At 45.3% G+C, this 14,538-nt stretch overlaps 1 protein-coding gene across 2 annotated transcripts in view; it reads left to right on the forward strand.

The window, feature by feature from the left end:
• The window catches only part of dpp6 (dipeptidyl peptidase like 6), a 1,023,588-nt gene that overhangs the window by 75,330 nt on the left and 933,720 nt on the right, over positions 1-14,538 (forward strand). Inside the window, exon 1 of one of the 2 annotated variants that reach the window (XM_033044163.1) lies at positions 11,623-11,768. The exons of the other annotated variant lie outside the window; for it this stretch is intronic. Within the exon in view, the coding sequence (XP_032900054.1) occupies positions 11,715-11,768 (54 nt within the window). The 5' untranslated portion in view covers positions 11,623-11,714. Of the gene's footprint in view, positions 1-11,622; positions 11,769-14,538 lie in introns of those variants that run through there. 2 annotated transcript variants of the gene reach the window in all.

Consider the following 14,538-nt stretch of genomic DNA (forward strand, 5'->3'; position numbering starts at 1 on the left):
CATTGAATCCAGTCTACCACGCAGCCTTGAACAACTGTGGTCCGCCTACCACCACAGCAGGTCCATGAATGATGCCATCTCCTTGGCCCTACTCTCATCCCCGGACACTTAGACAAGAGAGACAACTTCGTCAGACTGCTTTTCATCGACTATAGCTCTGCTTTTAACACCAGTATTCCATCTAAGCTCATTACCAAACGTGCGGGACTTTTCCCTTGCGGGAGAAGAGGGAGTGACCAGAGTGAGACTCGTCCTTGATTATGTCAGTGGCCTTGCTGAGGCAGCGTGAAGTGTAGATGGAGTCGATGGAAGGAAGGGAGGTTGCATGTCCACAACTCTCTACAATTTCTTGTGGTCTTGGACAGAGCTGGAAAAAAAAAGTAAGGGATTTCGTTGTTCACGAGTACAAATCCATTAAAACAAAGATAAAAGGTAAATGAAGGGGCTAAAGGACTCCTTGCACTGAATTATCAGAGCCTGAATTAATTGTGGAGAAAGTTATGCATCAATTGGAGCATCTGAGTGAATCTTCATCTGCAATACTGCAGATAAATTTGCAAGCGCCAAAAAAGTAATCGAGATAATAGTAGAGGGATTAAAGTATCACAACACCTTGCTTAAACATGCCTTGAAGTTCCTTTATGCTATAAATCTGCAGGTAATCTAACCAGTATCTTTAAAATTATGAAAGGATTAACAGGATTAGTGCAAGGAAAAAAAATCCCCTGTTTGATGAGCCTTGAATGAAGAGGCAGGATTAGCACAGGATGGGGGGGAACCTCATTGAAACTTACTGAATAGTGAAAGGCCCAGATAGAGTGGATGTGGAGAGGATATTTCCACGAGTTGGGAAATCTGGGACCAGAGGACATAGTCTCAGAATAAAAAGACGTATCTTTAGAATGGAGAAAAGGATGAATTTCTTTAGTCAGAGGTTGGTGAATCTGTGGAATTCATTGCCACAGAAGGCTGTGGAGGCCAAGGCAATGGATATTTTTAAGTGGGAGATTGACAGATTCTTGATAAGTAATGGTGTCAGGAGTTTTGGAGGGAAGGCAGGAGAATGGGGTTGAGAGGGAAAGATAGAGCAACCGTGATTGAATGGCGGAGTAGACTTGATTAGATTACTAGAGTAGATGAGCCAAATGGCCTAATTCTGTTCGTATAATTTATTAATTTATGAAGAGCGTTCAAGAATAAAGTCAGGAGTCAGTTTTTTTTCTCTCACAAGTCCTGAAATCCCTTTTCCCAAAAGACCATGGAGACAGGGCTGTTTGAAGTTGTCAGAAGTGAGATCAATAGATTTTTGTTGGGTCGGGTGTCATGGGACACAGACCAATGGATGGTAGGTGGAATTGAAATGATGAAACATGACTGGAGTGGAAAGTCTCCTGTACTTTTAACTAGTGAAGGTGAGATGGGTAGAAATGCTTCACTCAACAAGGGTGTGAAAATTCAAGGCTGTTCATTCATTGATTCTGAATGGCAAAATTCAAAGAATCAAAGCAAAATTTGCATTGTAGCAGTAAAGTGTACAATTTGCAAAGCACACTGTGCAGCATGGTGACAGAGGCTGCTCCAGCTGCAGTTCCTAAAGCCCCTGTCCCACGATGCGAGTTTACCCAAGAGCTCTCCCGAGTTTTTAAAAAAAAATCAAACTCGTGGTATGTTCATCACAAGGATTTTTTTACTCTTGGACATTTTTCACAGTGTTGAAAAAATTTCACGAGTTGCCGCATTTCCCGAGTGCCTGCCGTTAGCATTACGAGCCGCTACGAGACATCCACGAGCTCCGACGTACCCGCTACGTACGTTCTCCAAGTTCGAATCAGGGGAAAACTCGGGAGAACTCTTGAATTACCTTGCACAGTGGGACAGGCTCTTAAACCTTCAGCCTCTACCACTAAGTAGGACAAAGACATAGAAACATAGACATAGAAATTAGGTGCAGGAGTAGGCCATTCGGCCCTTCGAGCCTGCACCGCCATTCAATATGATCATGGCTGATCATCCAACTCAGTATCCCGTACCTGCCTTCTCTCCATACCCTCTGATCCCCTTAGCCACAAGGGCCACATCTAACTCCCTCTTAAATATAGCCAATGAACTGGCCTCGACTACCCTCTGTGGCAGGGAGTTCCAGAGATTCACCACTCTCTGTGTGAAAAAAGTTCTTCTCATCTCGGTTTTAAAGGATTTCCCCCTTATCCTTAAGCTGTGACCCCTTGTCCTGGACTTCCCCAACATCGGGAGCAATCTTCCTGCATCTAGCCTGTCCAACCCCTTAAGAATTTTGTAAGTTTCTATAAGATCCCCTCTCAATCTCCTAAATTCTAGAGAGTATAAACCAAGTCTATCCAGTCTTTCTTCATAAGACAGTCCTGACATCCCAGGAATCAGTCTGGTGAACCTTCTCTGCACTCCCTCTATGGCAATAATGTCCTTCCTCAGATTTGGAGACCAAAACTGTACGCAATACTCCAGGTGTGGTCTCACCAAGACCCTGTACAACTGCAGTAGAACCTCCCTGCTCCTATACTCAAATCCTTTTGCTATGAAAGCTAACATACCATTCGCTTTCTTCACTGCCTGCTGCACCTGCATGCCCACTTTCAATGACTGGTGTACCATGACACCCAGGTCTCGCTGCATCTCCCCTTTTCCTAGTCGGCCACCATTTAGACTGCATGGGAAATGTCAGCACCTGCATATTTCTCTTCAAATTACACACACTTAGCAACTGGGATATACAAATGGATCTTGGTGTCCAAGTCCACAGCTCCCTGCAAGTGACAAGACAGGTAGATAGATTGGCAAAGAAGGCATGTGGTATGCTTGCCTTCATCGGGTGGGACATTGAGTGAAAAGGTCAGGAAGTAACCTAGGACTTTGGGCCGTATTTAGGGCCCTGTGTGCAGTTCTATTTATCCCATTACAGGAACAATGTGGAGGCTTTAGAGAGGGTGCAGAAGATGTTTACCGGAATGCTGCCTGGATTAGAAGGTATTGGATATAAGGAGGTCGGACAAACTTGTATGGTTTTCCCTGAAAGGTCAGAGGTTGGAGACCTGATAGAGGCATACAAAATTATGAGAAGCATAGTTAGAGCAGACAGCCAAAGCTGTTTTTCCTTGGGTGGAAATGTCAAAAACTAGAGTGCATAGCTTTAAGGTGAGAGGGGTTAATTTTAATGGAGATGTGTGGGTGAGTTATTTTTATCTAGAGAGTGAGGATGCTTTTAATGTGCTCCCAGGGGTGGTGGTGGAAGCAAGTATTATAGTGGTATCGAAGAGGCTTTTGGATAGACACATGGATATCAGGGAATGAAGGGGTGTGGATTCTGCGCAGGCTGAGGAGAATAACTTGATATGAAATTTGGTATGGTCATTGTGGGCTGGATGTTCTGTTCCTGTGTTGCACTGTTCTATGTTCCATGGGAGATGTGTTAAGGGCCTGTCCCACGAGCATGCGACCTGCATGCGGCAATCGCGACCTAAAGGGCCGGTCCCACCAGCATGCGCCTGCATGCGGCAAGCGCGACCTAACGTGGTCGCTTGAGCCATACGGCCTCGCAGGGCCCGTCCCACTTCGATCGCCGGAGCCGTATGGAGTTGGTCCCGACATCGCGCGGGGCTCCGAAAAACGGACCGTGTTTAAAAATTCCGCGCGGCAACGGCCTGCCGTCCCGCAGCCGCCTTGACGCCGTGTCACTCACTCGACCTCCGCGCAGCTCCCGCTTCTGGTTTGGTCGCGCTTGCCGCATGCCATACGGCTCAAGCGACCACGTTAGGTCGTGCTTGCCGCATGCAGGTCGCATGCCCGTGGGACAGGCCCTTTACTGTTCTTCATCAATAGATCCAAGTTCATCAAATGGAATGCAGATTGATCTTGAGACGTCTTGACAAAGTGGAGAGAAACTGTGGAGGCAAATGGGCAGGTGACATTTTAGGTCAGGACTCTTCGTCAGTCCGAAGAAGTGTCCAAAATGTTCTCTATCCATTTCCCCCCCACAGATGCTGCCTGGCCTGCTGAGTTGCTCCAGCACTTTGCACGTTTGTTCAAGATTCCAGCTTCTGCAGTGTATTGTATCTCTCGTGTTTCCTTTTGTGGGAAAGTTTCGATCTAGGGGGGTCACTGTTTTAAAAATGTGGTCGCCCATTAAGATTGATCGATTGTGGAAACAGGCCTTTCGGCCCATTGAGTCCATGTCAACCATTGATCATCCATTCACTGATGAAGCCTTTATTTTCTCTCTCAGACAGTTTGGAATTCTCTTCCTGGGGAGCATTGAACATTTTCCCCCCTAGTGTGTGGATGAGAAAGTGGGATAACATAGAACTAGTGTGAACTTGGGATCAGTCTGTCATAAGAATTTAGCCTCTTATTGTGAAACTGTCATCAATTCTTTTGTCATCTATGCAACGTGAGAACATTTAGAATGGAAGGACATTAAAATGTATACTAATTTTGCTTGCTCCATGCATCTTCAAAGATTTACTCTTATAATTTTTTTTTAAATTTAAAATGTTCTTAGGGCAGTGGTATGTAGATTTTTGAGAAGCAAGAAGGTGAAAGTTTGCTACAATTAGACTGGAATGCAGAATTGAGATGACAATCAGTTCACCCATGATTGTATTAAAAGTCAGAACATGCTTGAGGGCCTGAGCAATGTACTTCTGTCTCTAATTCATACTCTTGTATGTTTCAAGAAGGTATGTTTCAAGATGTTACCAGGACTTGAGGGCTCAGCTATGGAGAGAGGTTGAGCAGGCTAGGACTCTATTCCTTGGAGCGTAGGAGGATGAGGGGTGATCTTATAGAGGTTTATAAAATCATAAGAGGAATAGATCAGGTAGACACACAGAGTCTCTTGCCCAGAGTAAGGGAATTGAGAACCATAGGACATAGGTTTCAAGAGGGGGGGGGGGGGGGGGGGGGGGGGGGGGGGGGAGGAGGGGGGGGGGGGGGGGGGGGGGGGGAGGGAGATTTAATAGGAACTTTTTCACACTAAGGGTGGTGGGTGTATGGAACAAGCTGGTGGAGAAGGTAGTTGAGGCAGGTACCATGGCAACGTTTAAGAAACATTCAGATTGGCACATGGATAGGACAGGTTTCGATGGATATGGGCTAAATGCATGCAGGTGGGACTAGTGTAGATAGGACATGTTAGCCGGTGTGGATCAGTTGGGCCAAAAGGCCTGTTTCCACGGTGTATGACTCTAAGGCAGCTCACTAGCTAACTGCTCACAGCATTGATGGAATGACCATGCCAAGAATGCAACCATCAGCTCTGGGAATGGTGGCAACATCAGCAGTTAAAACAAAGTCAATGTTCATGGGGTTTCCTAACTATGCTATGTGGTCGGCTGAGAAGTTATAGTCATAGAGTGTGGAAATAGGCCCTTCCACCCAACTTGCCCATGCCGACCAATATGCCCCTTGTTTACTAGTCTCACCTGCCTGTGTTTGGCCCATATCCCTCTATACCTGTCCTATCCAAGTACTTAAGGTACACAAAATGCTGGAGTAACTCAGCGGGTCAGGCATCATCTCTGGCAAAACGGAATAGGTGATGTTTCAAATTGAGACCCTTCTTCAGACTGTCATGTACCTGTCCAAATGCTTTTTAATTGTTGTGATAGTACCTGCAGTTATTTAGTTTAGTTTACAACTGCGAAGTTATTTTGTTTAGTTTACTATTACCAGGGTAAGGAAACAACTTTTGTGTGTGTGCTATCCTGTCAAAAAGACTATTCATGGTTACGATTAAGCTGTGCTCAAATAAAGTACATTTAGTGCAAGATGAAGTCCGATTAAAGATAGTTAAAAAGTCTCCAATGGGGTAGATGGGAGGTCAGGACCGCACTCTGGTTTAAGACTTTAAAGATACAGTGTGGAAACAGGCCCTTCGGCCCACTGAGTCCACGATCACCCCGTGCACAAGTTCTACCCTCCACACTAGGGACATTTTACAGTAGCTAATTAACCTGCATACCTGCACTCATTGGAATGTGGCAGGGAACCAGAGCACCTGGAGAAACCCCATGCGGTCACAGGGAGAACATACAAACTCAATACAGACAGCAGCCATGGTCAGGATCCCTGGCGCCACAAAGCAGCAACTCTACTACTGTGCCAATCTGATGAGTGAACTCTAGCCAGTGAGAAGATGCAAAACCTGTGCCCTGTTTGAAATAGCCAAGGGGAGTGGTGGTTGGGGTGGAGGGGAGGGTGATGGGAAGGATAGGGGTGAGTGGCTGCTGGCTACTGTTACTCCACAATACACCCATCACACACACACACAAACCAACACCCTTCCATCTACATTCCCCATCTGCCTGGCAAGACCACCAGCATAATCAACGATGAGTCACTCCCTCTCCTCCTCTCTCCCATCAGGCAAGAGGTACATACATGTGAAAACACACACCTCCAGATTCAGGGACAGTTTCTTCCCAGCTGTTATCAGGCAACTGAACTATCGGGCCAACAACTAGAAAGCAGCCCTGAGCCATTATCTCACCTCATTGGTGACCCTCTGACTTTATTGGTTTTTATCTTGCACTAAACGTTATTTCCTTTATCCTGTGCCTGTACACTGGATGGCTCGATTCTAATCATGTCCAGTCTTTCCAGTTAGGACGCAGCAAAAGCTTTCCACTGTACCTCGGTACATGTGACAATAAACTAAACGCAACAATGTTGGAAATGATAACCTCACGCTGGGCGGAGGCGGAAACAGACATGCCCAGCACATAAGAGACCTGCAATCATCGCCTACAGGCGGCGCGCTGGATACACTGGGACGGAAAACCCGCTTCTGGGGAGTGGGCTTTGGGTAAATGTCTTCTCTTTAATTGCAGGTGGAAGAGCAATTAAAATCAGATAAAAGAAAACGAGTTCACCTTAATGAGGCAGGAGAAATTTTTTTTTAGCTGATCTTCGGATTTTGGAATCAATGACAGCATTATTTTAAAAAATCTTTATTTTGGGGATTAGGTGTGGCGTAATGTCCTTGTATAATTTGCAGATGTTCAAATGTGTTCCGAGCGCAAAGCCCGGGGTTACAACGTAAATACCGGACTGTGGACTGTCCACAGAAATACATATCAGCGCCTTTACAAACCTCTGGGATGCAACTTGGTCCATTTGTCTGGTAGCGTGATAGTAGTTTGTATTATGAAGGTAATCTATCACGGAGCAGCATAATGAATATAGCTGCATCTGTAGTCTGCAGATACAACCAATAAAAATGAGTAGCATTAATGAATAATACACAGGGAAGTGAATGCCGCCTTTGTAAGTTTAATCTACCAAACGCAGGAAAGTGCAGGGAGGCGCAGTGGGAAATAAATTACTTTCATTTATTTCGCATATTTCACTGGCCGGGACACACGCACATGCACACAATCGCAGAAACACAGACGCAGAACTACAAACGCACACACCCGCAGAAACACACACCCGACACAGAAATACACACTCACACACAGAAAACACACACAGACACAAACACAGAAACATACACACCGACAGACACAAAAACACAAACATACACACCGACAGACACAAAAACACAGATACGAAACGCACACACACACACACACACACACACAGTGACATATTGGCACAGATACACAAACGTACATAGGCACCCATGCACAGTTAGAAACTAAAACACACAGGTCAGATGGGCGCGCACGAACAGGCATAAACACTGACAGAAACACACTCAGTCACTCACTCTCACACGCATTCACACACACAAGCATACAGCAGCACACACGCACTCTATTAACGTCTTCCCGGGACTGGGCACCTTATTTGACGGATAGCATCCCTGACACCGAAGATAGACATAAAGTGCTGGCGTAACTCGGTGGGACAGGAAGCATCTCTGCCTGGAGAGAAGGAATGGGTGACCCTTCTTCAGACTGACACTGCGGGGTTCCCCCGATAGTGCGCCGAACGTCAGTCTAAATGTCAGTGTAAAGTCAAGTGTCAGCGGGTAGGAATGGGACCAGCTGTGCTTTCCGCTGTGCGGCCTCTGATGCTGTAATGTAAAGTCACCTCATTCGAAACTTGCAACTGTGTGGAGCTCTATGTTGATAGGTTCAGCAAAAAAAAAAAAAACCCTCTAATTCCCGAACACGCCAAGCAGTTTAAGTGCACAACTGGCAAATAGATGCGTGTTGCTTACTATCAATGTGAATACTAGCCAACCGCACAGCAGTGACACAGTTAGTCATAGAGTCAAGTAACGAAATGTATTACTCCTGACTCTATGGCACTAGCCCCCCCCCCCCCCCTTTCCAAAATATACCCCCCTTTTAATATATACAATAAGTATGCGACTCTTTACTATCAGAAAAGACCACCACCGATAAAGGAGGCAATTCAACCCAATGCACTTGTATTGAAGCGTATAGTTTCTTCCATCCAGCGATACACAATGTGTGTAAAAAGAAGTACATGTGAAGAAAGGAACACAATGCTGGAGTGACTTCTTCAGAAGGGTCTCGACTCAAAAAAATTACCCATTCCTTCTATCCAGAGATGCTGACTGTCCCACTGTGTTTTGTGTCTATCTTTGGTGCAAACCAGCATCTGCAGTTCCTTCCGACACAAGGACTTGCAGGTGCTGGTTTCTACCGATGACAGACAGACACCACTCCTCTACGCAAAGTACTCCAGCACTTTGTGTCTATATCCAGCGAAACCAATTACAACTCGACACCAAGGTCTGAAAACAATAGTGCTTCAATATTAAGGCACAAACAAGGGGAGAGATATTACCCACAGGTTGGCGTAAGGGTGGCAATGAGTTTTTCTTTAAAGTGAGGTTCGAACGCAATAGAGTATAGAAACATAGAAACATAGAAAATAGGTGCAGGAGTAGGCCATTTGGCCCTTCGAGCCTGCACCGCCATTCAATATGATCATGGCTGATCATCCAACTCAGTATCCTGTACCTGCCTTCTCTCCATACCCCCTGATCCCTTTAGCCACAAGGGGCACATCTAACTCCCTCTTAAATATAGCCAATGAGCTGGCCTCAACTACCTTCTGTGGCAGAGAGTTCCAGAGATTCACCACTCTCTGTGCGAAAAAAGTTTTTTCTCATCACGGTCCTAAAGGATTTCCCCTTTATCCTTAAACTGTGACCCCTTGTTCTGGACTTCCCCAACACCGGGAACAATCTTCCTGCATCTAGCCTGTCCAACCCCTTAAGAATATTGTAAGTTTTTATAAGATCCAGTATGACGCTGTTGAATGTGTAGCCACTGAGAATGTATGAAGAGTATTTGCAGTTTTTGTTTTATATAGGGGTTTTTTTTATTCTGAAAGGTTATTTTTGTAATAAATAAAAACTTTTTTTTAAAATGCCTTCCAATATTAAATCATAAATCAGAAGGTGGTGAATACCTGGAACGCGCTGCCGGGCGGTGATTGAGGCAGATATGATAAGGGAATTTAAGATACATTTTGATAGGCACATGGATATGCATGCAGGGAATGGAGGGATATGGGTTATGTGCAGGCAGATAAGAGTTGGTCTTGGGATCATGGATATACAGGGAATGGAGGGATATGGTGTGTAGGAAATAACTGCAGATGCTGGTTTAAATCGAAGGTAGACACAAAATGCTGGAGTGACTCAGCGGGACTGGCAGCATCTCTGGAGAGAAGGAAAGGGTGACGTTTCGGGTCGTGGCCCTTCTTCAGACTGATGTCAGGGGAGTGGAGGGATATGGGTTGTGTACAGGTAGATAAGTGTTGGTCTTGGCACATGGATATGCAGGGAATGGAAGGATATGGAAGACAAAAATGCTGGAGAAACTCAGCGGGTGCGGCAGCATCTATGGAGCGAAGGAAATAGGCAACGTTTAGGGCTGAAATTCTTCTTCAGACTATTTCCTTCGCTCCATAGATGTTGCCTCGCCCGCTGAGTTTCTCCAGCATTTTTGTCTACCTTCGATTTTCCCGCATCTGCAGTTCCTTCTTAAACATGGAAGGATATGGAACATGTGCAGGCGGATACTTGTTAGTCTTGGCATCATGTTCGGCACAGACAATGTGTCATTCATTGTGCCGTACTGTTATATGTTCTATCATGTAACACTGCCCATGTATATGATAGTCGCGATAAATCAGCCATATGCCAAATGTCATCAGCAGATTCTAATTGTTGCGGTTGGGGCAATATATGGATAGCCTTTAGGGTAGAAACATTGAATAAAAAGACAATTAAGCTTATTATCCCTGTTTTTCGGCGGCGGCTGCAGGCTTAAGTCGGGCGGAAAGGCGAAAATTATTACCAGCGCCAATGTTTCTTTCATCGGTTTCCCTTTAATTACAGGAACTCATCACGCCACTGCGCCTTCATGAATTAACGCGCAATAAAATGATAGGGGGGGGAGGGGGTTCAAGCATTTTTCTTCCAGATCATTGATAATTATTAATCTCTCCCCTCCTCTCTGGCTCGCTCTTTCTCCTCTAACACGAGCTAATGTTAATATGAAATGCAAAGGCACACCAAACGCGAACCGGATACGTGGGTTGTGTACCAATACCCCACCCTCCCCCATCCGGACGGCGGCGAAAGTTCAAAACAGGGGCATCTTGGTACCGTGGGACCCCCGTCTCCATCGCCCCACCGAATTGGTGGCATGTATACGATCCTTTATGTTTGCAATGCACGAGTCAGATCAATGTAATAAACAGCCTCAGCTCTTCCCCACGCTTTCATCACTGAACCGGCATCAGCTTTATCGGGCCGAGCTGTGCTCCTTGAAATGGAGATACGAGAAGGAGATCTCGAGTAAAAACACAAAGTACCTGGAGGGTCCTGACCCGGAACGTGGACTGTCCTTTGTCCTCCACAGACGTCGCCTGGGCCCGCTGAGTTCCTCCAGCACTTTGTGTTTTGCTCGGCTTTTTGTTTCCCCCAAATGATGTCCAGGGTGGGTTGGGAGGGAGTTTGGGGCTGAATCGACGGCGGTGCAAGGGCGAGGTCCAAATCCCTCCAAAGGAGAGAGAGAGAGAGAGAATCCGCAAACACTCCTGCGTTTCCTACATCGGGCCACGGGCCAACTTAGTGCAACCATAGAAACGTAACGTGTGTCTCATAGTAACTGGCAGCAGCGTGATTTATTTCCACTTCGGCTGGTCCAAGTCATCTCTCAATTTCCCCCAGCCACGGGGCTCCTGCTAAACACTTGTCAGTTACAGTAATTGACTGGAAGCCGGGCTCTTTAGAACATCTAGGGTGTGCCGAATTCAACAAGGAACCCACAAATTCAAACTGGAAGGTCTCACTATTTCTGACACGCTGTTGATGTGTTTTTTTTTGTTTTTATAAAAAAAGAGAGAATTAATTCAGAGGTTGTTGGGCTTCTCCACTAAGGATGCTCCCTCCACGTTAGATCGATCTTGCAGCTTCCCCCAGCGATGAGTGTCGTCTACAGCTTTAGAGTGCAGTGCATTCGGACAAGCGATGGTATTGAGGCTGTAACAACAACAGCAGCGGCGGCGGTGAATTCTCCGAAGCTGCCATGGGATATTTCTTAAAGCTTTGCCTGATTTGAACAAAAAAAAAAACCGGGGGAAAATAAAGGGGAAAAAAAGCGACCTCACTAGCCATAACCAAAGAAAAAGAAAAAAAAAATCCCAAATCAAGAACAGCAACTATAACTGAAGTGAGTTAAAGAGGAATGATGAAGAAGCAATCAATGATTAAAACAGCTAAAATGCAAGGCAACGTTATGGTAAGTGGAAGGACAACGGCGTGCCCTCCCTTGTCTCTTTGTCCCAGTGTAAGCATTAACGTGGGCTCAACTCCCGTGTTACAAGTTGCATTCGAGACGGAACGAGGTTGCCTCTCGCTCCCTGTAATCCGATTCCAAGAGCCCAGGTATTTCTGATTGATCGTGTTATTAGCTGTTATCGTGGTTGCCAGAGACAATTCGATCAGCTTGTCTTGCCTGTGTATCTTTCTGCCTCCCGTTACCATCCGACGCTCACCGTTTCAGTGGGCAGCCATAGATTTTCTTTTGGGAAGTTGTAAAACTCCTCATCCATCCTAGCGTACAAATGTTTGTGTATGTGCTGTAGAAGTTTAATTTGAGGACCAAAGAGCCATCCGTTTTAGCTTGACTAATGAAGGCATCCTAGAGAAGGATTAAAAACAAATTCGCAGTCTTAAGTATTAAGGGCACATTTGGCGCTGACCAAACCAAATAATATACCTGATACCTGCCATTGTATAACAGGGCAGTGGAAAGAGTCATTTTCCACCCACTGTGTTGTGGCTCAAAGCTTAAGGAACAAACAACAGCAGCAAAAACAAAGTTGTCAAGGAGAAGGGGAATCCTATTCACTCAGTAGATTGACGGGTGGACCACCTCATTTAACAGCAGACTGGATTTTGTTTTGTGTGTGGTTGTTGATTTCTCTGGCTGATTTTACACAGGCCGCCGTGAGGGTGCACCTATGTGTATGATGCTGTCGCTGGATCACTGAGGCAAATTTTCCAAAAAGACTACTTGTGGGACTAGTGTAGATGGGGCATGTTGGTCGGCATGAGCAAGTTGGGCCGAAGGGCCTGTTTCCATGCCATATGACTGTAACTAGTTTAATAATATGGAAGTTTTGTATTTTAATCATTACTGACCTTGCTGCATTCGTGATATTTATAACCACCACTTATTTCCTTTACATCACAATAGCTAATTGATGTCTTGGCAACACCTTAGAAAAATTGGCCCTACAGATTTTCCCACAATTGAAGAATTATGTGCAAGATTATGCGATGTAAAATTGCACTGAGCATATTTAAATCCAAGTAATGTTCTCAGGCATAATGAATGTTAGTTCATAGTTACATGTATTAAAGCACAAATAGAAGGAATATGGTTTAGTTCAAACAAAGTGAAAACTACACCAGAGATAGACACAAGATGCTGGAGTAATTCAATGGGTCCGGCAGCATCTCTGGAGAACATGGAGAGGTGATGTTTCCAAATGTCACCTATCAATTTTTCCAGAGATTCTGCCTGACCCGCTGAGTTACTCCAGCACATTGTGTCCATCTTTGGTACCAGATGGATGTTGTGGGCCGAATGGATTCTTAGACTGGCGGCTCAGTCACTCAAGCCTGTTGTGCTGGCGGCACACTCACTCACGGCTGGTGGGCTGGCGGTTGACACACGGCTATTCCTTGAAATTCCATTTCAAGCAGGGTGCAAGGCCACCAAATTCAAGTGCCGTTTCTTACCACTTCAAGCAGGGTGCAAGGCCACCAAATTCAAGTGCAGTTACATACCATTTCAAGGTGCAAGGCCACTAAAGACAGCAAGTCGTGACCTCTCCCGCCTCCATCTTGCAGAGACGGAGCCCTGCCCACACTTCTGGGTTTTATAGTCCCTCGCCCCCTCCCACAAGAAGGGGCGTGGCCTTCATGGCGTGATTGACAGGAGAGAGAATATCAACATTTTTAAAACATTAATAGCTCTTTTATTTTTTATCGATGGGAAAAATCCTCGGCACCTGATGAGCGGAGGGGGACTCTGAGTAAGATGCCCAAAAATCACAGCCGTACGTGGTAGCGTTTTTTCTAAAATCAATATAAAGCGCAAACAGGAAGGGGTCAAGATTAGACTTTTAATTCAATAGAAGGCAAGGCAACTTTAATTAGGCAAGGCAACTGTAATTAGGCAAGGCAACTTTAATTAGGCAAGGCAACTTGAATTGGGCAAGGCAACTTTAATTAGTCAAGGCAACTTTAATTAGGCAAGGCAACTTTAATTAGGCAAGGCAACTTTAATTAGGCAACACAGCTTTAGCATTTCCAAACCAAAGGCAACACAGCTTTAGCATTTCCAAACCAAAGGCAACACAGCTTTAGCATTTCCAAACCAAAGGCAACACAGCTTTAGCATTTCCAAACCAAAGGCAACACAGCTTTAGCATTTCCATACTATATTTTCAAACCACATTAAGGGCACTAACAGGTCAGTAAAACCACTCACAATTTAGTAGACATGTGTTCAGTGTTATTCACAGCTCAGACTGAGAGACATGACCATCTCGCTTCCCCCATCTTGCAGAGACTGACTGAGGCACTCAACACTTCTGGGTTTATAGTCCCTTGGGAAGGGGCGTGGCCTTCAGGAGAGAGAATCTCAACATATTTTAAACACTAATAACTTTTTTTTCATCGATGGGAATGTTTAATGTATGTTTGTGAATCTGCTTTGACCTCACTTGAGGGAACTATGGACTCCAGGTGAAGTAAATGGTCCACAATAACTTTCTGGACTTGTCTGCACTCACTCCCTCCTCCCCACACTTCAAGTGTTCCATCTGTTGAAGCTAGTCAGAGTATTAAAGTGCATGAAAAAAATCGTGCCCCTTAACATTATCAATAATGGAAATGTTATCACAAATTTGCCAATGGTATTGGGGGAAGCACAGTAATTGAGTGTGATCACTGGGCAGAGGTCCTCACAGGATGAAGAGGGAATCAGGATATAATGG

Source organism: Amblyraja radiata, chromosome 2 (assembly GCF_010909765.2).
Source record: "Amblyraja radiata isolate CabotCenter1 chromosome 2, sAmbRad1.1.pri, whole genome shotgun sequence".
NCBI classification, from domain to species: Eukaryota; Metazoa; Chordata; class Chondrichthyes; order Rajiformes; family Rajidae; genus Amblyraja; species Amblyraja radiata.